Here is an 18,710-nt window from a genome sequence, read left to right as displayed (position 1 = left end):
CCAACTGTAAACCCTGTATATGATGAAAACCACTTCAAGCCGGGGGCTGCAGCAGCACCCCCGGTTCCAGCACCTACGCCCAACTTCTGTTGGCGAGACAGACCGTGCGTCTGTGCAAGGCAGCCCCGCCAACGCTGGGCTGGGGCACGGGTGGCAGTCTGAGCTGAACTCCAGGCCCCCAGCTGTGTGCTCCCCAGCCCCTGGGGAGATTTCGGTTCCTTGCCTCCAACTCCCTTCACGGGGAAGCCCCAAAGGAGCCTTTCCTGGCAATTGACTCCAAAGGGCATGAACGTAGGAGCCCAGCAGCATCTGTTTCTGCTCTCGGCGGGGGAAGGGACCCCTCCCCCGGCCCTTGCAGAGCTCTAGCACCGGCGTCTCCGGGAGGGAAGCGTCCCGGGGGGAGAGGGCTCCGGAGAGAGGAACCAGTGACCGGAGCCGGGCACTGATCGAAGCCATGTCTGGTCTCGCCTCCCCCCGGGCCTCCCCGAGGCGGAGCGCTGGTGGCCCAGGCAGCGCCCGCTCTCAGGCCGGCCCGTTATCTGTCAGGACACCCCCCCCCCCCCCATCCAGCTCCTCTCTCCGCCTCCTCCCCGGCCAACTTCCTTCCAGCCTTTCCTGGGCTGGAGCGTCCCCGCAGCGGCGGCGCGGCGAGGGGGGAGGAAGGCGGCAGCCGGAGGAGCCAGGGCAGGAAGCGGGCTCCCCACTCCGCTCCCGGAGGCGAGAGAGCGGGGCCGCCGGCTCGCTCGGCCTCTGCCCGGGGTGCTGCGGTCCGTCCCCCTCCCGCCCCAGCTAGCGGGGCGCCGAGGAACCGGGCGGGGTTTGCTCGAGGAGCGCCCCCGCCCCGTCGTCCAGCTCCGCCGCGGGCACCGCTCCGGCGCCGCCGCCCCCGCTGATGAGAAGCCCGCCGGGCCCGGGCTGTGCGCGCCGCGGCCGCCTGCCTGCCGGGCAGCCCGGTCTCGCCCGGACCTGCCGGCGGAGCGCTGCGGCCGGAGCCCCCGTGTCCCGCCCCGGGCGCGGGGCAGGGGCGGCGGTGTGAGGGGCAGCGCGCGGGGCGGCGGCCGGAGCGGGGCGAGCCGCTGGCGGGACTAACTCATGAAGAACAAGGGAGCGAAGCCGAAGCCGAAGAGGAAGGGAGCCGCGGGCGCCTTCGGCTGTGACCTGACGGAGCACCTGGAGAGCTCGGGGCAGGATGGTAATCGCCTCTTCAGGCCCTGGGGAGGGCCGGGGCCGCGGCATGTGGGATCCCCGGGCACGGGCGGCCGCAGCGAACGGCCGGAAAGCTCGCTGCTGCCTGACCTCCTCCTGCAGGGTGGGGCGAGCCGGGCCGGGGAGACTGGGTGTGTCGGGGGAGAAGGGGCTGATCCTGCTTTCCAAGGGCTCCAGGTTGGCAAGCCAGGGTCACGCCTAGGGTCTGCTCCTTCCAGGCTCTGAATTGCCACTGAAGTCCATGGGTCAGTGCTTAACTCACCTCTAGGCTTGGCACTGTGTAGCCCCGGCACCTCTGGGCTTGCCACATCCCTTATGAATGTGAAAAACTTGCTTGGGACCTGCTGCCTAATTGCTTGAGCCCGGGCAACTCTTTCATTCCAAATGAAGCATGGGGGGAGAGGGCACTCAGCACCCACACAACAGGGTCTTAAAGAGGAACCCGGAACGCCCCTTATCCCTATGTCCAGTAAGGCTCCCATCTCCTCTTTCTGTTGCTGTGCTGGGCAAGGACAGAAGGGATGAGGGAGGGACGTGTGTGGGGCTTCAGGGGGTCAGCTGAGATCATATAACCACATCCTTGCTTGGTCTCTCTCTATCCTCGCCTCTCCTTCTTCTGGGCTTTCAGATGAGCATGTGGTCAGGGCCGGCTATAGGTTTTTTGCCACCCCAAGCAAAAAATTTGCCACCCCAAGCTCAGGTGGGGCTGGGGCTCGCAGGCGGCGCTGGAAGCGGAGGGAGTGATGTCACCTTCTCCCAGCGCCTGCAGGGGCTTGACCCCCTCCCCCACCTGCTGCGCAGAGAAGCCCCAATACAAGGGGTGGCACAAGGCAGCGCAGCAGCCAGTGCGCAGATGAGGTGGCGCAGCCCCGGCTTCCCGGCAGGACTCGCCCTCTTCTCCCTAGGTAGCGGCTGTGCCCTGGCAGCTCAGCATCCTGGGGCTGGGGCTTCCCCTTCCCGCTGTGGCCGGAGGCGCGGTGCCCTCGCCCTGTCTAAGTGGCGCAGCTCCGAAAGTGCAACTGCCCCCCCCCAAAAAGGATGGCCGGAATGCCGCCCCTGGAAATGTGCCGCCCCAGGCACGTGCTTGCTTTGCTGGTGCCTAGAGCTGGTCCTGCATGTGGTGGGTCAGACTGGGGGTGGCTGCAGTAAAGTCAGAGGGTTTTGGTTTTTAAATGACTGGTTTGGGATGAGGAAAGGAAAAGAGCTTATTTCTTAAAAGAGGGATGGGATGATGGGAGAAGCAGCTGAGACCTCAACAGATAGTCTCTGCTTGCCAAGTAGATGGGGAAAGAATAAATATGTGTCTGCCCCAGCTCCTCCATCTAAGTTAGCATAATGTTCCAGTTACTGAGTTACTTTCCCCAGATTCGGGCTACTCTGAGTGACAGAGCTCTTGCAGCAACGTCAGCTCCATGTAGGGTGGGCCTTACAATTGGGTCTTTCACTCTATGATGATTAGGATGATTAATGATGTACTTAACATGCCTGCCTTGGCAGAGAGATAGACTAGATTATGTAGTAAATCTTTTCTATCACACATGAAAGATGTGCTATATATGTGTGTGTGATATTCATATACATGTGCATGTTACATATGTGCATCTCTCTGGTTAGTGCAAAAGACAGTTTACAATGCAAATCAGCAGTAATGTTAAGTACTTACAATATCTTCTACGTATACAGTACCTTAATGCCCAATGCTCCAAACAGCAAACAAATATAACACATTTTAAAACAATGATACACGAATTATGTGTGCTAGTGAATTCCACCCATCACCCCAGCAGCCACCTCTGGTGAGGAGCTGTTTACAGCAGCTCATAGCAACGCTGCACAACAGTTTAGGATAGGAAAGAGCAAGCATATCCAGTGGAAACTGCTGAGGCAATTTAGAGGGAAAGAACAGCATTGTCCCAGGTGAAATTAGGCCAGGGCAGCTGGACTAAAAAGCAAGCGTTTATTACAAAAAATACAGTGGGTTGTTTTTTTATGACAATGAGTGGTGATGACCTTGTCTTAGGTGTCATTTGTAGGATGGTTCACAATTCAATCTACTTACATGGTCTGTCTTGAAAAGCAATGTGGGAAAATGTGGATATCCCTTTCTCGTATATAATACTGTGTTATTTTTTGAATAGTATGTCACATTGCCCAGTGCTGTATGATTCAGAAATGAAAGGCCCAATTGTTATATATTCCTTTAGAAGGATATGAGTTAGATCATAGGGTAGAAGTTAAATCAGAGGGCTAGGGGAGGATGGAAGAGACGTGGGAGCATTCATTCCTCTATTAGCAGGATCAATACTCATGAAATAAAATCTATCAGAGTGACTGTGAGGGCAATGAGGGGGCCAAATGTCACTGATGGGTTTACAAGCCTGCAGCTCTCCTCTAATTGGAACTATGGGATGAAATTCGAAGGGCTGTGAAGGCATGGAAGATAATTGTCAGTGGGACAATTTAACTATCCAAAAATCAACTGGCTGCAGGAACAAGCCAGTATCCCTGCAGGCAGGGGCTTTGTGGAGGTAATAGGAGATAACTCTCTCCTGTGCAGGCAGGATCCTAGAGGGTGTGAGTACGTTTTGGGGGGGAATGATGCTGGCTTTAGCTATTGCCTATTCAGAAGCAATATGGGACCGAGGTGCTGGTCCAGAGCATCTGGTAGTCAGGACATGGGGATGGAGCACTTTGATTGGTGTCCAGAAAAGACATTCTAATGTGGAACTTTGTGAAAGCAGATTTTCAAATGCACTCAGAAGGATTAATTGGAACAGCAGGCAAGGGTGTAGAAGGGACTGGAGCCAACTCAAACTGGTTCTACTTCACACAGAGTGGCTTTTTCCCAGCTTGCAAAGCTGCCTTGTACAGTGATTCCACAAGCTCTCATAAACCAGTGAGTGTTAGACCAGCTCTGTGCTTAGAAGGGAGATCTCTAAGGAACATCTGGGTGCTGCAGGATGTAGAGCTGGCAATTCTTTATGGTTTTCTTCCCTCTGGGTCAGTACATAATCATTAACTCAGCATGCTCTTCAGGGGTGCTGTGCTCATAGAATTTAAGACCAGAAGGGACCATTGTGATCAGGCAGTCTGACCTCCTGCACATCTCAGGCCACAGAGCCTTACTTATCCCACCTTGTAAAGAACGCTAACCTCTGGCTGAGTTACTGAAGTCCTCAAATAATGGGGTGCTGCTTTTCAGATGAGAGATAATACTGAGCTCCTGAATTCTTGTGGTCAATTCATTTAAGAGCCAGTGGTGATTTTTGTAAGGGCTTTAGTCCTGATGTCCTTACCAAATTCCAATGGAGAAAATTATATTTTGCTTCAGGTATTAACTTTTCTCCTTCTATAGTTTTTTGTCCTTAATTGTTAAACAGCAACTACATTCCACCCCAGAGATGGCTGTATTTTAATGGTGGATGAGAAGATGCTTCTGTATTCCTTACCTACTATACCTAAGGCTTAATTAACAATTGCTTGTAAAGTGCTTTACAATCATAGGATGAAAGTTGGTGTAAAAGTACAAAGTAGTATTATTAAATAGGGGCAGAGAGTCAAAATATGTTAGCAGGTATAATGGATGGCTCAGGGCATTGATAATGTGATACTGTGCATTTCTCCTCTAGGATAATTCTTCAAGTCCAGCATGGATCAGCAGGGGCTGAAAGTTGTTGCTGTTTGATGTCTGGTTGGTTGCCTGTGTGCAGGGGTGGAAGTAACTTAAAGGACTTACTGGTACGCAGCGTGGCCGGGTCCTGGACAAGGTTGGGGGGAAGGCTCTTGGCCCCCAGAAGGTGCGGGGCCTCAGTCGGAATAGGCGGGGCTGGGGCCAGACTCCCCCAGGCAACCCTTCAGTGCTGCCCGGCCCATGCTGCCTGGGGCTCTGGTGGTGATTTAAAGAGCCTGGGGCTCTGGCTGCTGCTGGGAGCCACGGGCCCTTTTAAATTGCCGGGCCCTGGGACACTGCCCCTTTTGTGGGTATGGTGCTTAAAGCACTGCTGTGGCAGCGCTTGAACGTTGGCTGTGTACCAGCAGCCATTTTCTTACCGATATCCTGTACCGGCTTACTTTCACCTCTGCTTGTGTGAAATGTATTTGCTGGGTCTCAATCCGGTTCCTATTATCACCGCACTTGATCCTTCCTGCCTTCCTTGACCGTCTCAACTGAGTGGGTGGGGTGGGGTGTCTGAACTCCCCTTTTACCCTTAGAGGTGATCCCTCTGGGGCAGAAATGAAGCACATTGGTTGACTGGAGGGTGACAGAGGGCGCTGTACCTTTTGTGGGGATAAACCAGTACTGCCAGTCCTAAGCATTCAATAATCATGAGTCGGCTGCCCCAAAACATGAGATTGGTTTAAAAATCATGAGATTTTCTAAAATGACAAACATGGGGCTTTTTTCTTTGCCTTCTGGTTTCTGAGCTTTTGGGGTGCACTCAGCTCACGATGTCCAGTTTTTCTCTGCAACTGGGAGAATCAGAAACTCTCTCTCTCAAGAAAAAAAACAGAAAAGCTTCAGATAACCCCCTTGTTCCAAGACTGGAGGAGCTGCTCTGTGTCCCATCTTGTCCCATTTGCAGTAGAGTTAATTCTCCTGCTGCTGTACCCTTCTGTGGTTTGTTGCACATCTGTTTCCTGCATGATGCTGTCTGATTGGGATGCAGTGACCTCAGATTTTCCCCACACCGCCCCCCACCCACTCTCTGTAGTTCCCTCAATGGCTGAAGTCCTTCGCCGATAGCACCCAGAGCTCTTTAAATGTCTTTGTTTGACTCCAGTTGTTGGTTTTGTTCTCTGGCTGAAAAAGTGGGGTTGCTTCGTTAATGGCCCTTGAAACAAATGGCCCTCTTGTGCTCAGTGGTTGAGGCTCCTTCTTTTCATGAGCAGAGGACTCTGATGTGGCTGTGAAGTGGGGCCTGCTAGCAGTGCCCTCTGGAGAGGAAAAAGGGGTCAGTGTTTTCTGGCTGCTGCCAATGTAACACTCTGCTCACCCTCCTGCAAGCCCTGAAATAGTATTGACCGTGGGGAGACAACTATGGAGTTTAGTAGTGGGGGTGCTGGGCCTGGGCCAGGGTGGGCAAGGCTTGCCCCGGTGGAGGCTGGATCGGAGCAAGGTTGGAGGAAGGCAGTCCCTGTGCTCTAGACACACTACGACTTGTTGCTCTTTGTAGCTCCTCCCCTTCACTGTGGCACAGCCCCCAGGTGGGACTTGATCACATTGTTAATCTCTAACCCCCCAGGCCTGAGAGAAGGTTATTTAGTCAGTTCATCCAGCTATCCATATACCAAGGCCAAATCCTGAAAGCCATACTCACATTTGACTCAGGCACAAATTTCCACTGAGTTCACTGGGAATTTTGTCTGAGTTAGGACTTCTGGATTTGCCCATTAATTAATAGGAAACCTTGGTAGCAGGTCTGGGGGTCGCAAGATTGTTTGCATTATGGGAAATACCAACCCTCACCACTAACTTCTCATCAGGTAGATGCAGCCTGTCCTATGCCTCAGCCATTATGGTAAGATTCAACAACAGGGCAGCTTGTATAGAAACTAGAACATGTTGAGAACGGTTAGTGCCCACCTGGCAACTGACAGATCAAGAGGAGCCCTGTGATGTTTGCACATGGGGAGGGAAACCAGGCACAGTGCTCCTACTCTCTCTGGGTTGGATTAAGACATAGGCATATTTTATATGCCTAGTGCCCAGCTGCCGGAGACAGGTGACTATGTCAGAATCACATATTTCATTTGATTTCAAGTAAATCTCCAGCCCTCCTAGTTACATAGAAAAGCTTGAAAATCTGATCCAAGTGTGAGCACTGCATCAACATCTTCCTGAGCCTGCAGACAGCCTCAGACACACAACAGGGTTTCGGAAAGCACAGACAACCAAGGCCTGTCCTCTTGATGACCCTCAAAAAGGATTTAAAATGACACATGAAAACAGGACTTCTTGTTCTGTTGTGTGGGAGTGTTTGGCTGGAGCAAGAAGCAGAAAATGACCTTGAATCTGTATGGATCGACATCCCAACAGATAAAGCTCAAGATATGATATTATTTGGTGACTGCTACAGACCATCAAATCACGCTAGAATATGTTATGTGACATTCATCCTGTTATCTATAATATGTTGGGAAAAAACCCTGTATGATCATGGGGGGCTTCAGTTTGAATGACATATGCTGGAGGTCTCATGTTGCCAGTACTAAAACGTATTTGGAATTTTTAAACTTTATAGATGACAGTTTCCTAACTCAAAACGTGTTGCAGCCAACATGGGAGAATTCTATAGTACGTCTTGTCCTAACAGAGAAAGAGGAACTGATAACACAACTAAGAATTAATGGCCTTGATCACATTAATAATGTGCAAGCAGAATAAAGTCCAGACCAGTACTATATATACTTGGTGCTTTAATAGGACCAATTTCACAAAACCGAAAACAATTATGAGCCAAATCAGCTTGGAGGAAGAATTTAAACAGAAAAGTGTGAATGATAATTGGGAATCATTTAAGAGGACTTTACTAGATGCCTCAAAAGCCACAATCCCACAATTGAGGAAGAAGGCCATGCTGGTTAAAAAACTGAATAGATTTATAGGGGAAGTGAAGGTTATCTGTAAAAAAATTAAAAAAATATATTGAACACATGGAAGAAAGGGAAAGTTGATAGTAATGAATATACATCAGAAGTTAGGGATTGTAAAAAATTGATGAGGGCAGCAAAGGGACACAAGGAAAAATCTCTGACCAACAGAGTTAAGGACAATCAGAAGGAGTTTTAAAAATATAACAGGAACAAAAAGAATCCTGAGAATGGTATTGCTTCATTACTAGATGGAAATGGTAGAATTATCAATAATAATGCATAAAAAGCAGAGGTGTTCAATACATATTTCTGTTCTGTATTTGTGGAAAAAACAGATGATGTAGTCTTATCATATGGTATGAAAACAGTCTTTCCATTCCATTAGTATCTCTGGAGGATGTTAAACAGAAGCTGCTAAAGTTAGGTGTTTTTTAAAACAGTAGGTCCAGTTAACTTGCATGTAAAAATTTTAAAAGAGCTGGCTGAGGAGCTTGCTGGACTGTTAATGATGATTTTCAGTAAGTCTTGGAGCACTGGACAGTGCTTCCAGAAGTCTGGTAGAAAGCAAATGTGCCAATTTTTAAAGCAGGTAAACGGTCTGACCTGGGTAATTATAGGCCTGTCAGTCTGACAGTGATACTGGACAAGATAATGGAGCAGCTGTATAGGACTTGATTAATAAAGAATTAAAGGAGAGTAATGTAATTAATGCCAATCAACATGGGTTTATGGAAAATTATCCTGTCAAACTGACTTGATATCTTTTTTATGAGATTATAAGATTGGTTGATAAAGGTAATAGTGTTGACATAATATATTTAGACTTCTGTAAGACACTTAACTTGGTACCACACAACATTTTGATTAAAAAACTAGAATTATATGAAGTTCACATTTCACATGTTAAATGGATTCAAAGCTGGCTAATTTATAGGCCTCAAAATTTAATTGTAAATGGGAAATCATCATCATGTGGGTCTGTTTCCACTGGGGACCCGCAGGGATTAGTTCTTGGCGCTACATTATTTAAACATTTTTATCAATGACCTAAAACAATAAATCATCACTGATAAAGTTTGCAGATGACACAATGATTGCGGGAATGATAAATAATGAAGAGGACAGGTAACTGGTTGAGAGCGATCTGGGTCACTTGGTAAACTGGGCGCAAGCAAACAATGTGCAATTTAGTATGGCTAAATGTAAATGTATGCATTTTGGAGAAAAGAAGGTAGACCATACTTACAGGATAGGGACTCTGTCCTGGGAAGCAGTGACTCTGAAGAGGATTTGGGGGTCATGGTGGAAAATCAACTGCTGGCCCTAGCTGAACAATGTGATGCTGTGATGAAAAGAGCTAATGAGAACTTGTGATGCATAAACAGGGGAATCTCTAGTGGGAGTAGAGGTTATTTTAGTAGTAGAGAAGTTTATATTTGGCACAAGTGTGATTGCTGCTGGAATACTATGTCTAATTCTGGTACCCACAATTTTTACAGGATTCAGAGAAGAGCCACAAGAATGATTAAAAGATTAGAAAACATGCCTTATAGTGATAGACTCAAGGAGCTTAATCTATTTAGTTTAACAAAAAAACAATTAAAAAGTGATTTAATTACAGATTGAGCATATCTACATGGAGAACAAATATTTAATAATGGGCTCTTCAATATAGCAGAGAAAGGTATAACACGGTCCAGTGGCTGGAAGGTGAAGCTAGACAAATTCAGACTGGAAATAAGGTGTACATTTTTGACAGTGAGGGTAATTAGCCATTGGAACAATTTACCAGGATTATGGTGGATTCTCCATCACTAATAATTTTAAAATCAAGATTGGATGTTTGTCTAGAGGATCTGCTCTAGGAATTATTTTGGGGAAGTTCTGTGGCCTGCATTATACAGGAGGTCAGACTAAGTGATCACAATGGTCCATTCTGGCCTTGGAGTCTGTGAATGTAGGAACTCAAACTAGGCATGCAAAGGATACAAGCAAGGGATGAGGATGCGTATCTCTCCAGGACATGGGAGTGGAAATGACTCCACAATGCCATTCCCTACTTCCTCTCTCCACCGACACCCATCCTTAATATCCATCACCCTGTCCTTTCCAATACCCACTTCCTCAATATGGATCTTCTTCTCAGTCTCCCCGTACACATCACCTGCTCTCACAGTACCCTTTACTCCTGGTCCCATTACTCGTCCCTCATTGCTCTCCCCAATCCCTACCATACAACCCTAAAATCTCTCCCCAGTGCCTATCATTAATCTACCAATATAAATCCTCCTCCAATAACGGTGTCTCCAGTACCCATCCTACAGTATCCACCGTCTTTCCACTCCCCGTCTCCATCACGTCCCGTACCCTCTCTGCCAAAGCTAATAAAACCCTTCTAACATTCCTCCCTCAACACCCATCTCTTCACACTCACCGTTCCTATAGAAGAAGCATTAGGATGACTGCATTGAGTGAGCATTAAAACACGGCTCATTTAGTGTTAGGACCCTAATAAAAAAATACTGCAATTTTGGACCGTAATAGCTCTCCGAATGCATTGCAGTAGCACTGTTGTGCATTGTAATGTTTCAGAGCATTACTGTAGGAGATATCAACATTTTTTTAAGGAGGTAAATTAATAATAATTAAATACTAAATACTTTGCACAGAAGAAAGAAAACACAGAGCCCTAGCCAGTTCTCCAGTCACTTACTCCCGATCTTGGGACAGTATCTTGTCACCACATCAGCCATAATGACCATGTGCTAGGGAAACAGAGTTTTATGCCATTTATTTTACAGTCATACTGCTGCCCTTGCTCCGATGAGCAGGGAGACCTACCTTGCAGGCAGCATGTGATTTGCTGTAAGGAGATGGTCCAGATGGAGCCAACTTTGAAACCTGCTGTGCAGATGTGAAGCTGGCTTCTCCAGGCCATGTGGCTTTGCAGCCGCACGCATAAGCGTGCTCAAGCATATGTTTGTATGCTGTGTTATCATGCATGGATGTGTGTGTGAATCATAGAGAGAGAGAATCATAGAATATCGAGGTTGGTAGGGACCTCAGGAGGTCATCTAGTCCAACACCCTGCTCAAAGCAGGACCAATTTTTGCCCCAGATCCCTAAATGGCCCCCTTAAGGATTGAACTCACAACCCTGGGTTTAGCAGGCCAATGCTCAAACCACTGAGCTATCCCTCCCTCCATGTGTGTCCTTGCACACATGTATGTGCGGAATGTTTTGATGCATTGCTCTGTGTGTGCAAATGTATTTGCATGCTCATGTGAGTGTTTCTGTGCACAGGGACATATGGGTGTGATTATATACAGTAAACACCGAGGTCTGTGTAAGCTAGTTTGTGTTTGTATGTTCATAAAGATGTGTTTGTGTGCATTGGGGTCTGCCTTTTTAAGTATGTTTGTCTGCAAATGAAAGTGTGTGTACAGGGGTATGTGTTTGCCTTTATGACTGTGCAACTCGCAGGCCTATATTTGTGTGTAAGAATGCATGCACAAACCCTCACTTTTATGAAAAGTGCTGAAGAATCATTAATGCCCATGCAGAAGACATAAGAGGGCACTTCTTAAGGTCTCATTGAAAAGACCCAATGTACATCTACTGCAGAAGGATGAAAGGCTAGATTGTCCCTCCTGTGTTTTGAATGTGGAGTGCCAAGGATTTCAACCTTGAAGTTTAGACTTCTAAATCATCTCCTTACCTGGGTATCAGCTGGAGAACATATTAAAATGAATGTCACTAATATACTAATGCAAATAAATTCACTATACTATGTGGAACATGTTGCAGGCTGTCGACTCGTGGTGTATATAGATGTATGTGTGTGGTTTCTCCTCAGGTTGGTGTTTCCATGGTCTTGTGGTGGGCAGAGACTGCAGGCTCTGAGAACTGGAGTCAGTTTCAAGGTGCTGTGATTTGACTCTTTGAGGAATGTATTAGTAAACTGAACCCCTCCCAGTGAGTATGGGACCAAACTTTTTTTCAAGACAATTGCTGCATAGGGAATCAAAGGTTGAATGTATGAACTACGGGGCATGTACTCATGTGTGGAGGGAGAAGAGGGATGGTATCATGGAGCACCTGGGTCTGCATAGGTGAAGGGGGTGCTTCTGTAGATTCCTACATAGATGTAGGCAGCCACAATGGATAGTGTGTGCAAATATGTAATAATCCCAAGGTTGCTTTCTCTACACCCACTTTCACTAGCAGTGCGTCATATTGCAGGTCCCAGACATCAGCCTTTATAGCAGCACTGTGAAAGCAACAAGAAAGCAAATCTGAGCTGGGTGTTAACACTGGAAACAATGGGAGCAGAAGCCATCTGTTTGCTGTTGTTACTTTGCTATTCTTCCTTGTTTTGGATGTTGTTTGTATTACTTCCTCAGTCTGTTTGTTGGTTTCTGGGAGCTGGGTTTTCATATCCCTGTAGCTTGGTTGAAGATTTGTGTTGCAAGCACAGCTCTCCCTGCTTTGTATCTATATTTCCCTGGCTAACTCATGTGTGAATCACATATTCTGGGTCCAGGCTGCTTCCTGCTTTACATTTACCTCATCAACCACTGCATGAGACAGACATGTTGTTTGCATGCCTCCCTCTGTTTTGATCCTGCATTTCCCTTGCAAACAGTATGAATCACATGTTCTGGCTGCATAATTTGAACTAGGTTTTACAGAAGACACATTCTGAATTAGCAAACATTTTCTCTTTATTGGTAACAGCACATTTTATCTAGACTTGGTCGCAAACTGCTGGGGGCTGCAGTATACAGGATTTCACAGCTCCAAAAGGCACAGGGAGATGAGATGCTAGCATGATACAAAGGCAACAGCTGAAGTAAAGATACTGCAGAACTCTTACCCAGATTTGACTTTTCCCAAATTTGAGTTTTTGATTTTGGAACTAGATTTTGGGTCAGGCCCCGCTCTAGACTGGAGCTCTCATGATTCAGACACAGTACCAGAATGGTTAATCTGTAACCGTGGCCTTATGTATATTCTGCAATTCTACAACCACCATATTTGCTGCAGAGTATACACTGTGCCACGGATTTCTGCTTCAGTATCTTAGTTCTCATTTAAAAAAAATTGGAGTCCTCTTAATCGTAGAATCATGGGATCATAGGACTGGAAGGGACCTTGAGAGGTCATCTAGTCCAGTCCACTGCAGTCCTCATGGCAGGACTAAGTATTATCTAGACCAGGGGTGGGCAAACTTTTTGGCCCAAGGCCACATTTGGGTGGGAAAATTGCATGCAGGGCCATGAATATAGGGCTGGGGCAAGGAGTTGGGGTGCAGGAGGGAATGTGGGGTGTGGGAGGAAGGGTCTCAGGGCAAGGGGTTGGGGTGCAGGAGGGGTATGCGGTACTAGAGGGGGCTCAGGGCAGGGGGTTGGGGTGGGGGAGGGAGTGTGAGGTGTAGGAGGGGGTGCGGTGTGCACGAGGGGGCTCAGGGCAAGGGGTTGGGGTGCAGGGTACTGGAGGGGGCTCAGGGCAGGGGGTTGGGGTGCAGGAGAGGTTCTGGGTGCGGGCTCCGGCCCGGCGCCACTTACCTTGTGCGGCTCCTGGGTGGCAACGGCGTGCAGCGGGGCTAAGGCAGACTCCTTGCCTGCCCTGGCTCCGTGCCGCTCCCAGAAGTGGCCGGCACCATGTCCCTGCGGCCCCTGGGGGCGGGGGGGCTCAGAGGTCTCCGTGCACTGCTCTTGCCTGTGGGTACCGCCCCCCACAGCTGCCATTGGCTGGGAACGGGGAAATGTGGCCAATGGTAGCTTCGGGGGAGGTACCTGCAGGCGAGGGCAGCGCACAGAGCCCTCTGCCTCTCCCCCGTCCCCCAGGGGCTACAGGGACGTGGTACCGGCCACTTCTGGGAGCGGCGCGGGGCCAGGGCAGGCAAGGAGTCTGCCTTGGCCCTGCAGCGCCACAGGGGTGGCAATCCTGTGAGCTGGATCCAAAACCCTGATGGGCCGGATGTGGCCCGCGTGCCGTAGTTTGCCCACCCATGATCTAGACCATCCCGGACAGGTGTTTATCTAACCTGTTCTTAAAAATCTCCAATGTTGGTAATTTCACAACCTCCCTAGGCAATTTATTACATTGCTTATCCACCCTGACAGTTGGGAAGTTTTTCCTAATATCTGCCCTTAACCACCCTTGCTGCAATTTAAGCCCATTGCTTCTTGTCCTATCCTCAGAGATTAAGAAAAACAATTTTTCTCCCTCCTCCTTGTAACAGCCTTTTATGTACTTGAAACTGTTATCATGCCCCCTCTCAGTCCTCTCTTCTCCAGATTAATTGTGAAGTAAAATTTGAGACTATGAGCTGAGGGTGAGTGATGCAGTGATGTCTGTCTGAGTCAGCAGCCATCCTGAAACAATACCTTTAACAGAGTGAACTGCTTGATTCATCTTCTTTGGGATGTTGACTCAGAATCCTAAAGATGATAACATAAATGTAAACATTGCAATTGGTGCATTGCTGATCATATGGGAGACACATCCAGCTAACATGCCTGTCCTACAATCCCAAACAGCTTCCCAGGCTTTCCCAGTGCCAAAAACCCCAATTGTCCTCAATCCTGCTCCTCAAATCCTTCAGCTTCTCCCTTAACAACTTCTGCAGTCCAGTTATATATTGTCAACACAAACATCTACAACAGTCAAAGACTGACATGGACTGCACAGAGGACATTGTAGCACAAATTGAATTTAGTGTCAAATTAAATAATACAGAGGTTACTGTACTGATTGCAGAGGGGAGTTGGGCACCCATGCGTCAATAATAATAATTGGGTGTGTGGAAGGGAAATAAAATCATAGGTGGAGAAAACACCCTTGACTTTAGTAGGAGCCCAACCTCTTTCCTCCCCCTACTACCAACAGCTAATGCTGTGTGCCTCAGCATCAATGCAGAAGCTCCAAACAGTGCCCCTGTCTAGGCACACATATAGGCAGGGCAGAGACAGTAACACAAGTAGCTTAGTGTTTAGTACTATTGAGTGAACATGTGAGACAATTCCTATTATAAATTAGCCTCAAGTTTGTTTAAAACTCAGGCCAGGGTCGGACTTTGAGTCTGCAACTAAACAAGAAGGGAGGGGAATTTGGTATTTGGTTATGACAGCTTCAGATCACACTAGTGCTGAGAGTCCTTTAAGGTACTGTGGTTAGATCCTCTGTGTCGTAGTTAGTTCTGCAGTCCCACTGCTGCTGAGCTTGAACAACGAACAAATGGGTGCTTTATTAACACACAGATTTCATAATAGGTCACACACGTCTATGCAGGATCTTTGTCTAAATAAAAGCATACAAATAAAATTCTGGGGCAGCAATGTATGGTGCCTGCAGTGGCCTCCCTCCCCTGATGATTCTTGGTCGGCACACGCCGCTGTAAAGCGATCCCATGTGCACCAGCACCTGACACATGCCCAGACTCTTTCACAGAGGCTTTGTTGCATGCCCCTCCCTGGAGTGGGGAACAGGCAAGAGGATGGGGAATGCATGTCCTGCTGCCAGATTCTCAGCTGCCTGCTGCTACTCTTGGAATTCTGCTCTAGCAGCTGAGCAGGGTTGCAGCTATTCATCTTCTGCTCCTGTTCCTTCCATGTTTAGAGCTTGACTAACTGAATGCCTTCAGAGATGCTAATATCCCACATGCTCCCCAAGCCCAGGAGCAGCTCAAAGACTTATCATTTGGAACAGGAGGCTATGTCTGTTTCTACAATTATAGAACCGTTTAAAAAAATCAAACCAACCTACATCTTAGGCCATGCGTGGGCAAATTTTTTGGCCTGAGGGCCACATCGAGGTTCTGAAACTGTATGGAGGGCCAGGTAGGGAAGGCTGTGCCTCCCCAAACAGCCTGTCCCCTGTCCCCTATCCGCCCCCTCCCACTTCCCGCCCCTTAACTGCCCCCTCAGAACCTCTGATCCATCCCAACCGCCCCCTGTCCCCTGACTGCCCCCCCAGGATCCCACTTCCCGCCCCCTGCTCCCCGCCCCCTTACCATGCCGCTCAGAGCAGCATGTCTGGCAGCTGCGCTGCCCGGCTCCAGCCAGCCATGCCGCTGTGCTGCCCGGCAGGAGCTCGCAGGTACGCCGCCCAGAGTGCTGGTGACACGGCGAGCTGAGGCTGCAGGGAGGGGGGACAGCAGGGGAGGGTCTGGGGGCTAGCCTTCCCGGCTGGGAGCTCAAGGACCGGGCAGGACAGTTCTGCGGACTGGATGTGGCCCATGGGCCATAGTTTGCCCACCTCTGTCTTAGGCCCTACTTTACATTCTCCCAGTTATAGCTGGGTTGGGACATGGTTTGTGAGACAGCTAAAGGTTGTCGTGTTGTGTGTCTCTGAAACTGGGTCAAACTGGGTCAAAAACCTGGATGGTCCAAATGGGCAGAGGACAGTCATGTTGTAATTGGGTCCCTTGACTTATTTCTAATTTTAGTAAAGGCAGGCAATTAGACATAAGCCCCAACCAAACTCTCAGATCCAATCCTTATTTAAAAAAATACCACTGTGATTGCCACAAACACTGCAGTATCTGTACTGTATATTGTTTGGAATTGATACTGTAGTACTTCGGGTTTTTTTTAATAAGGTCATCTTCAAACCCTAAGATGAGTTCCAGATCAGAATTGAGTAAATGGCCCCTGTCTTTATAATGGGCTGAATCAAAACCACTGATCTGAGCACCCCTAAAACTTAGATTGTGGATGTTTGGAAATCTGGATCCAAATTGTGAAATTTGAGCCTATCTGTATTTCAGAACAATAATGTTTCACATGTTCTGTCTCTGGCAGTGTGTGCTATTCAGTATCTTGTTGTTGGCTTGCACCAAGAGAGGCTGGCAGAGCAAGTGTGTTAAACAAGATGTTGGAGACTCTCAGAGTCTCATGTGAGGCCTGCACTGGTTTCCTTTTTGAACTTCCTCATTAGTGGGTTGCTTTGCTTATAGTAATGATGGTTAAACCTCAGAAGTTTGAGTTTTGATCAGGGAGGATGATCCTTCGTTCTGGATAACCATCCAGAACGTCTTGGGTCTGTGTTGTAATTTGAATGAAATAAACAAGCAATCAGCAGGATCAAATTGATGATAACAGCTTTGAACCATATTGCTCTTCTTTTACCTCCCTTCTCTCTCCTGTCCTGTTTGCCTCTAGTGCTCTCAAGTGGGTTAAATACCTGTCTGTCATTCTGCTGCAATAGTGAAGAAGATTAAGTGGATGTAGAGTTCTAAACATGGCAGACCTAAACCTACAGCCTTAAACTGTGCTTGAAGCACTTTCATATACACTATCCAGGACTGGAGTCTTCCAAGGAAATCTGTTGCAGGAAGTGGTGTTGATGATTCAGTAGATAGATGTTGGCCTTCCTTCTCACTCAACACAGTGAATGCACCAGGATGGTGTGAGGAGGTACTGCCCTTTGTTAAAACAAAGGGCCGCCTGACTGCTTGAGCACTGTTAAAAAATGCTGGTTTTCTTTTTTTCCCCAGGATAGAGAAGTTTATGGTGATTATCTGGTCAGATTATCATTTGCATATGTACTTTCTGCATCCCTCAATTCCCTTTCTACAGTTTCAGTTGGATCCATGATTTGTCTTCATTCCCTGTCCTGAGCTGTTGTATAGTGTTTCTGTACTCTGTTAAACAGCAGCCGCATCCCAGCCTAGAAGGGAAATAATAATGGTTCCCTGTGTCTGATTTTAGTGCATCTTTTATTATAGAGATTAAATTTTTGTAAGGTGGTGGAATGATTTAGCAGAAGAAAATACAGTTGCAGTCAATCAGCAGGGTCTCTTCCTTAAGGGAAGAAAATTAAGTGACCATAGATAAGCAAAGAGAAAACTGTTCCACGTTTGGGATTCAGCTCGGAATTGTGACCTTGATTGTGGCACCCAGCCTCCCCAAAGGCACCCTGTCCCTTTGGCCTCCCTGGGTTATACCCCACCTGTTAAAACCCTGTGCCAGAGATGGGGTAAATTGACGTTAACCCCTTGTTCATGGGGGGTCCTGCCCTCTTCCAGAGCCTCACTGTAGAACATAAAAAGGGATGCCACTCACAACCCAGGGGAGACAAATAGCGTCCTTGATGCCCTGCACGGTGCTTTAAGAAAGTCCCTTTAGCTGCTTTGTGCCTCAGTTTCCCCACCTGTTAAATGAGGCTGCTAATCTTTGGCCATCCCTCTATGCAAGGATCATGTCTACCAAGGGGGTTCACTGGTGAGTTTTTAAGTGGCTGAGGAGCCTAGTTCGTGCCCTGCAGGTTTTCCCACAGAAGTGACAGGTGTAATTTTGGAGGAAATCTAGTTGTTGGCTGGACTGTTGTGCCCTTTCTTTCCTCCCTTGTCGCTTCTCTGTTTCCTGAGCACGTCTGTTCTCCTCCAAGTGAGCTGTGGCTTGGTGTATGGGTGGCGCCACTGTGTTCTGTTCTGCGCCGAGTCCTCCCAGTTTGTTGGGTTGATGCCTCCCGTTTTAAGGTGTACTTTCAGTATGTCTTTAAAGCACTTCCACTGCCCTCCGTGAGCCCTGTTTCCCTGACTTAACCGAGATAAAAGTACTTGCTTCAGGAGGCAAGTGTTGGGCATATGTGCACAGTGGCCAGCCCAGCAGAGTTGGTGTTTCCTGACCTGCACTTCTATACTGCTGATGTTGGCTGCAGAGAGAATGCTGATGCTAGTGCGTCAGTCTTCCCAGCTGATCCTGAGAATCCTCCTGAGGCAGTGCTGTTGGAACCACTCCAGCCATTTGAGATGTCGTCGGTAGGTTACCCAGGTCTCACACCCATAGAGAAGGGTGGGGATGACAACTGCCTTGTAAACCAAGATCTTAGGGATCTGCAAACAGGCACCATAATTGAAGACTATTGGCACAGCGGATCCTGTATTCAATTTCTGTGTCAAT

At 48.1% G+C, this 18,710-nt stretch overlaps 1 protein-coding gene across 2 annotated transcripts in view; it reads left to right on the top strand.

The window, feature by feature from the left end:
- The first annotated feature begins 1,002 nt into the window (after positions 1-1,002).
- Positions 1,003-18,710, top strand: part of ARHGAP31 (Rho GTPase activating protein 31) — a 91,702-nt gene continuing 73,994 nt past the window's right edge. For both annotated transcript variants that reach the window (XM_073308932.1, XM_073308922.1), the window contains exon 1: positions 1,003-1,192. In XM_073308932.1, coding sequence (XP_073165033.1) covers positions 1,093-1,192 — 100 coding nt within the window. In that variant the 5' untranslated portion in view covers positions 1,003-1,092. The remainder of the gene's footprint in view (positions 1,193-18,710) is intronic.

Source organism: Lepidochelys kempii, chromosome 1 (genome assembly GCF_965140265.1).
Source record: "Lepidochelys kempii isolate rLepKem1 chromosome 1, rLepKem1.hap2, whole genome shotgun sequence".
Lineage (NCBI taxonomy): Eukaryota > Metazoa > Chordata > Testudines > Cheloniidae > Lepidochelys > Lepidochelys kempii.
The sequence above is the reverse complement of the archived record's forward strand: the minus strand, read 5'-3'. Positions and strand labels throughout refer to the sequence as shown.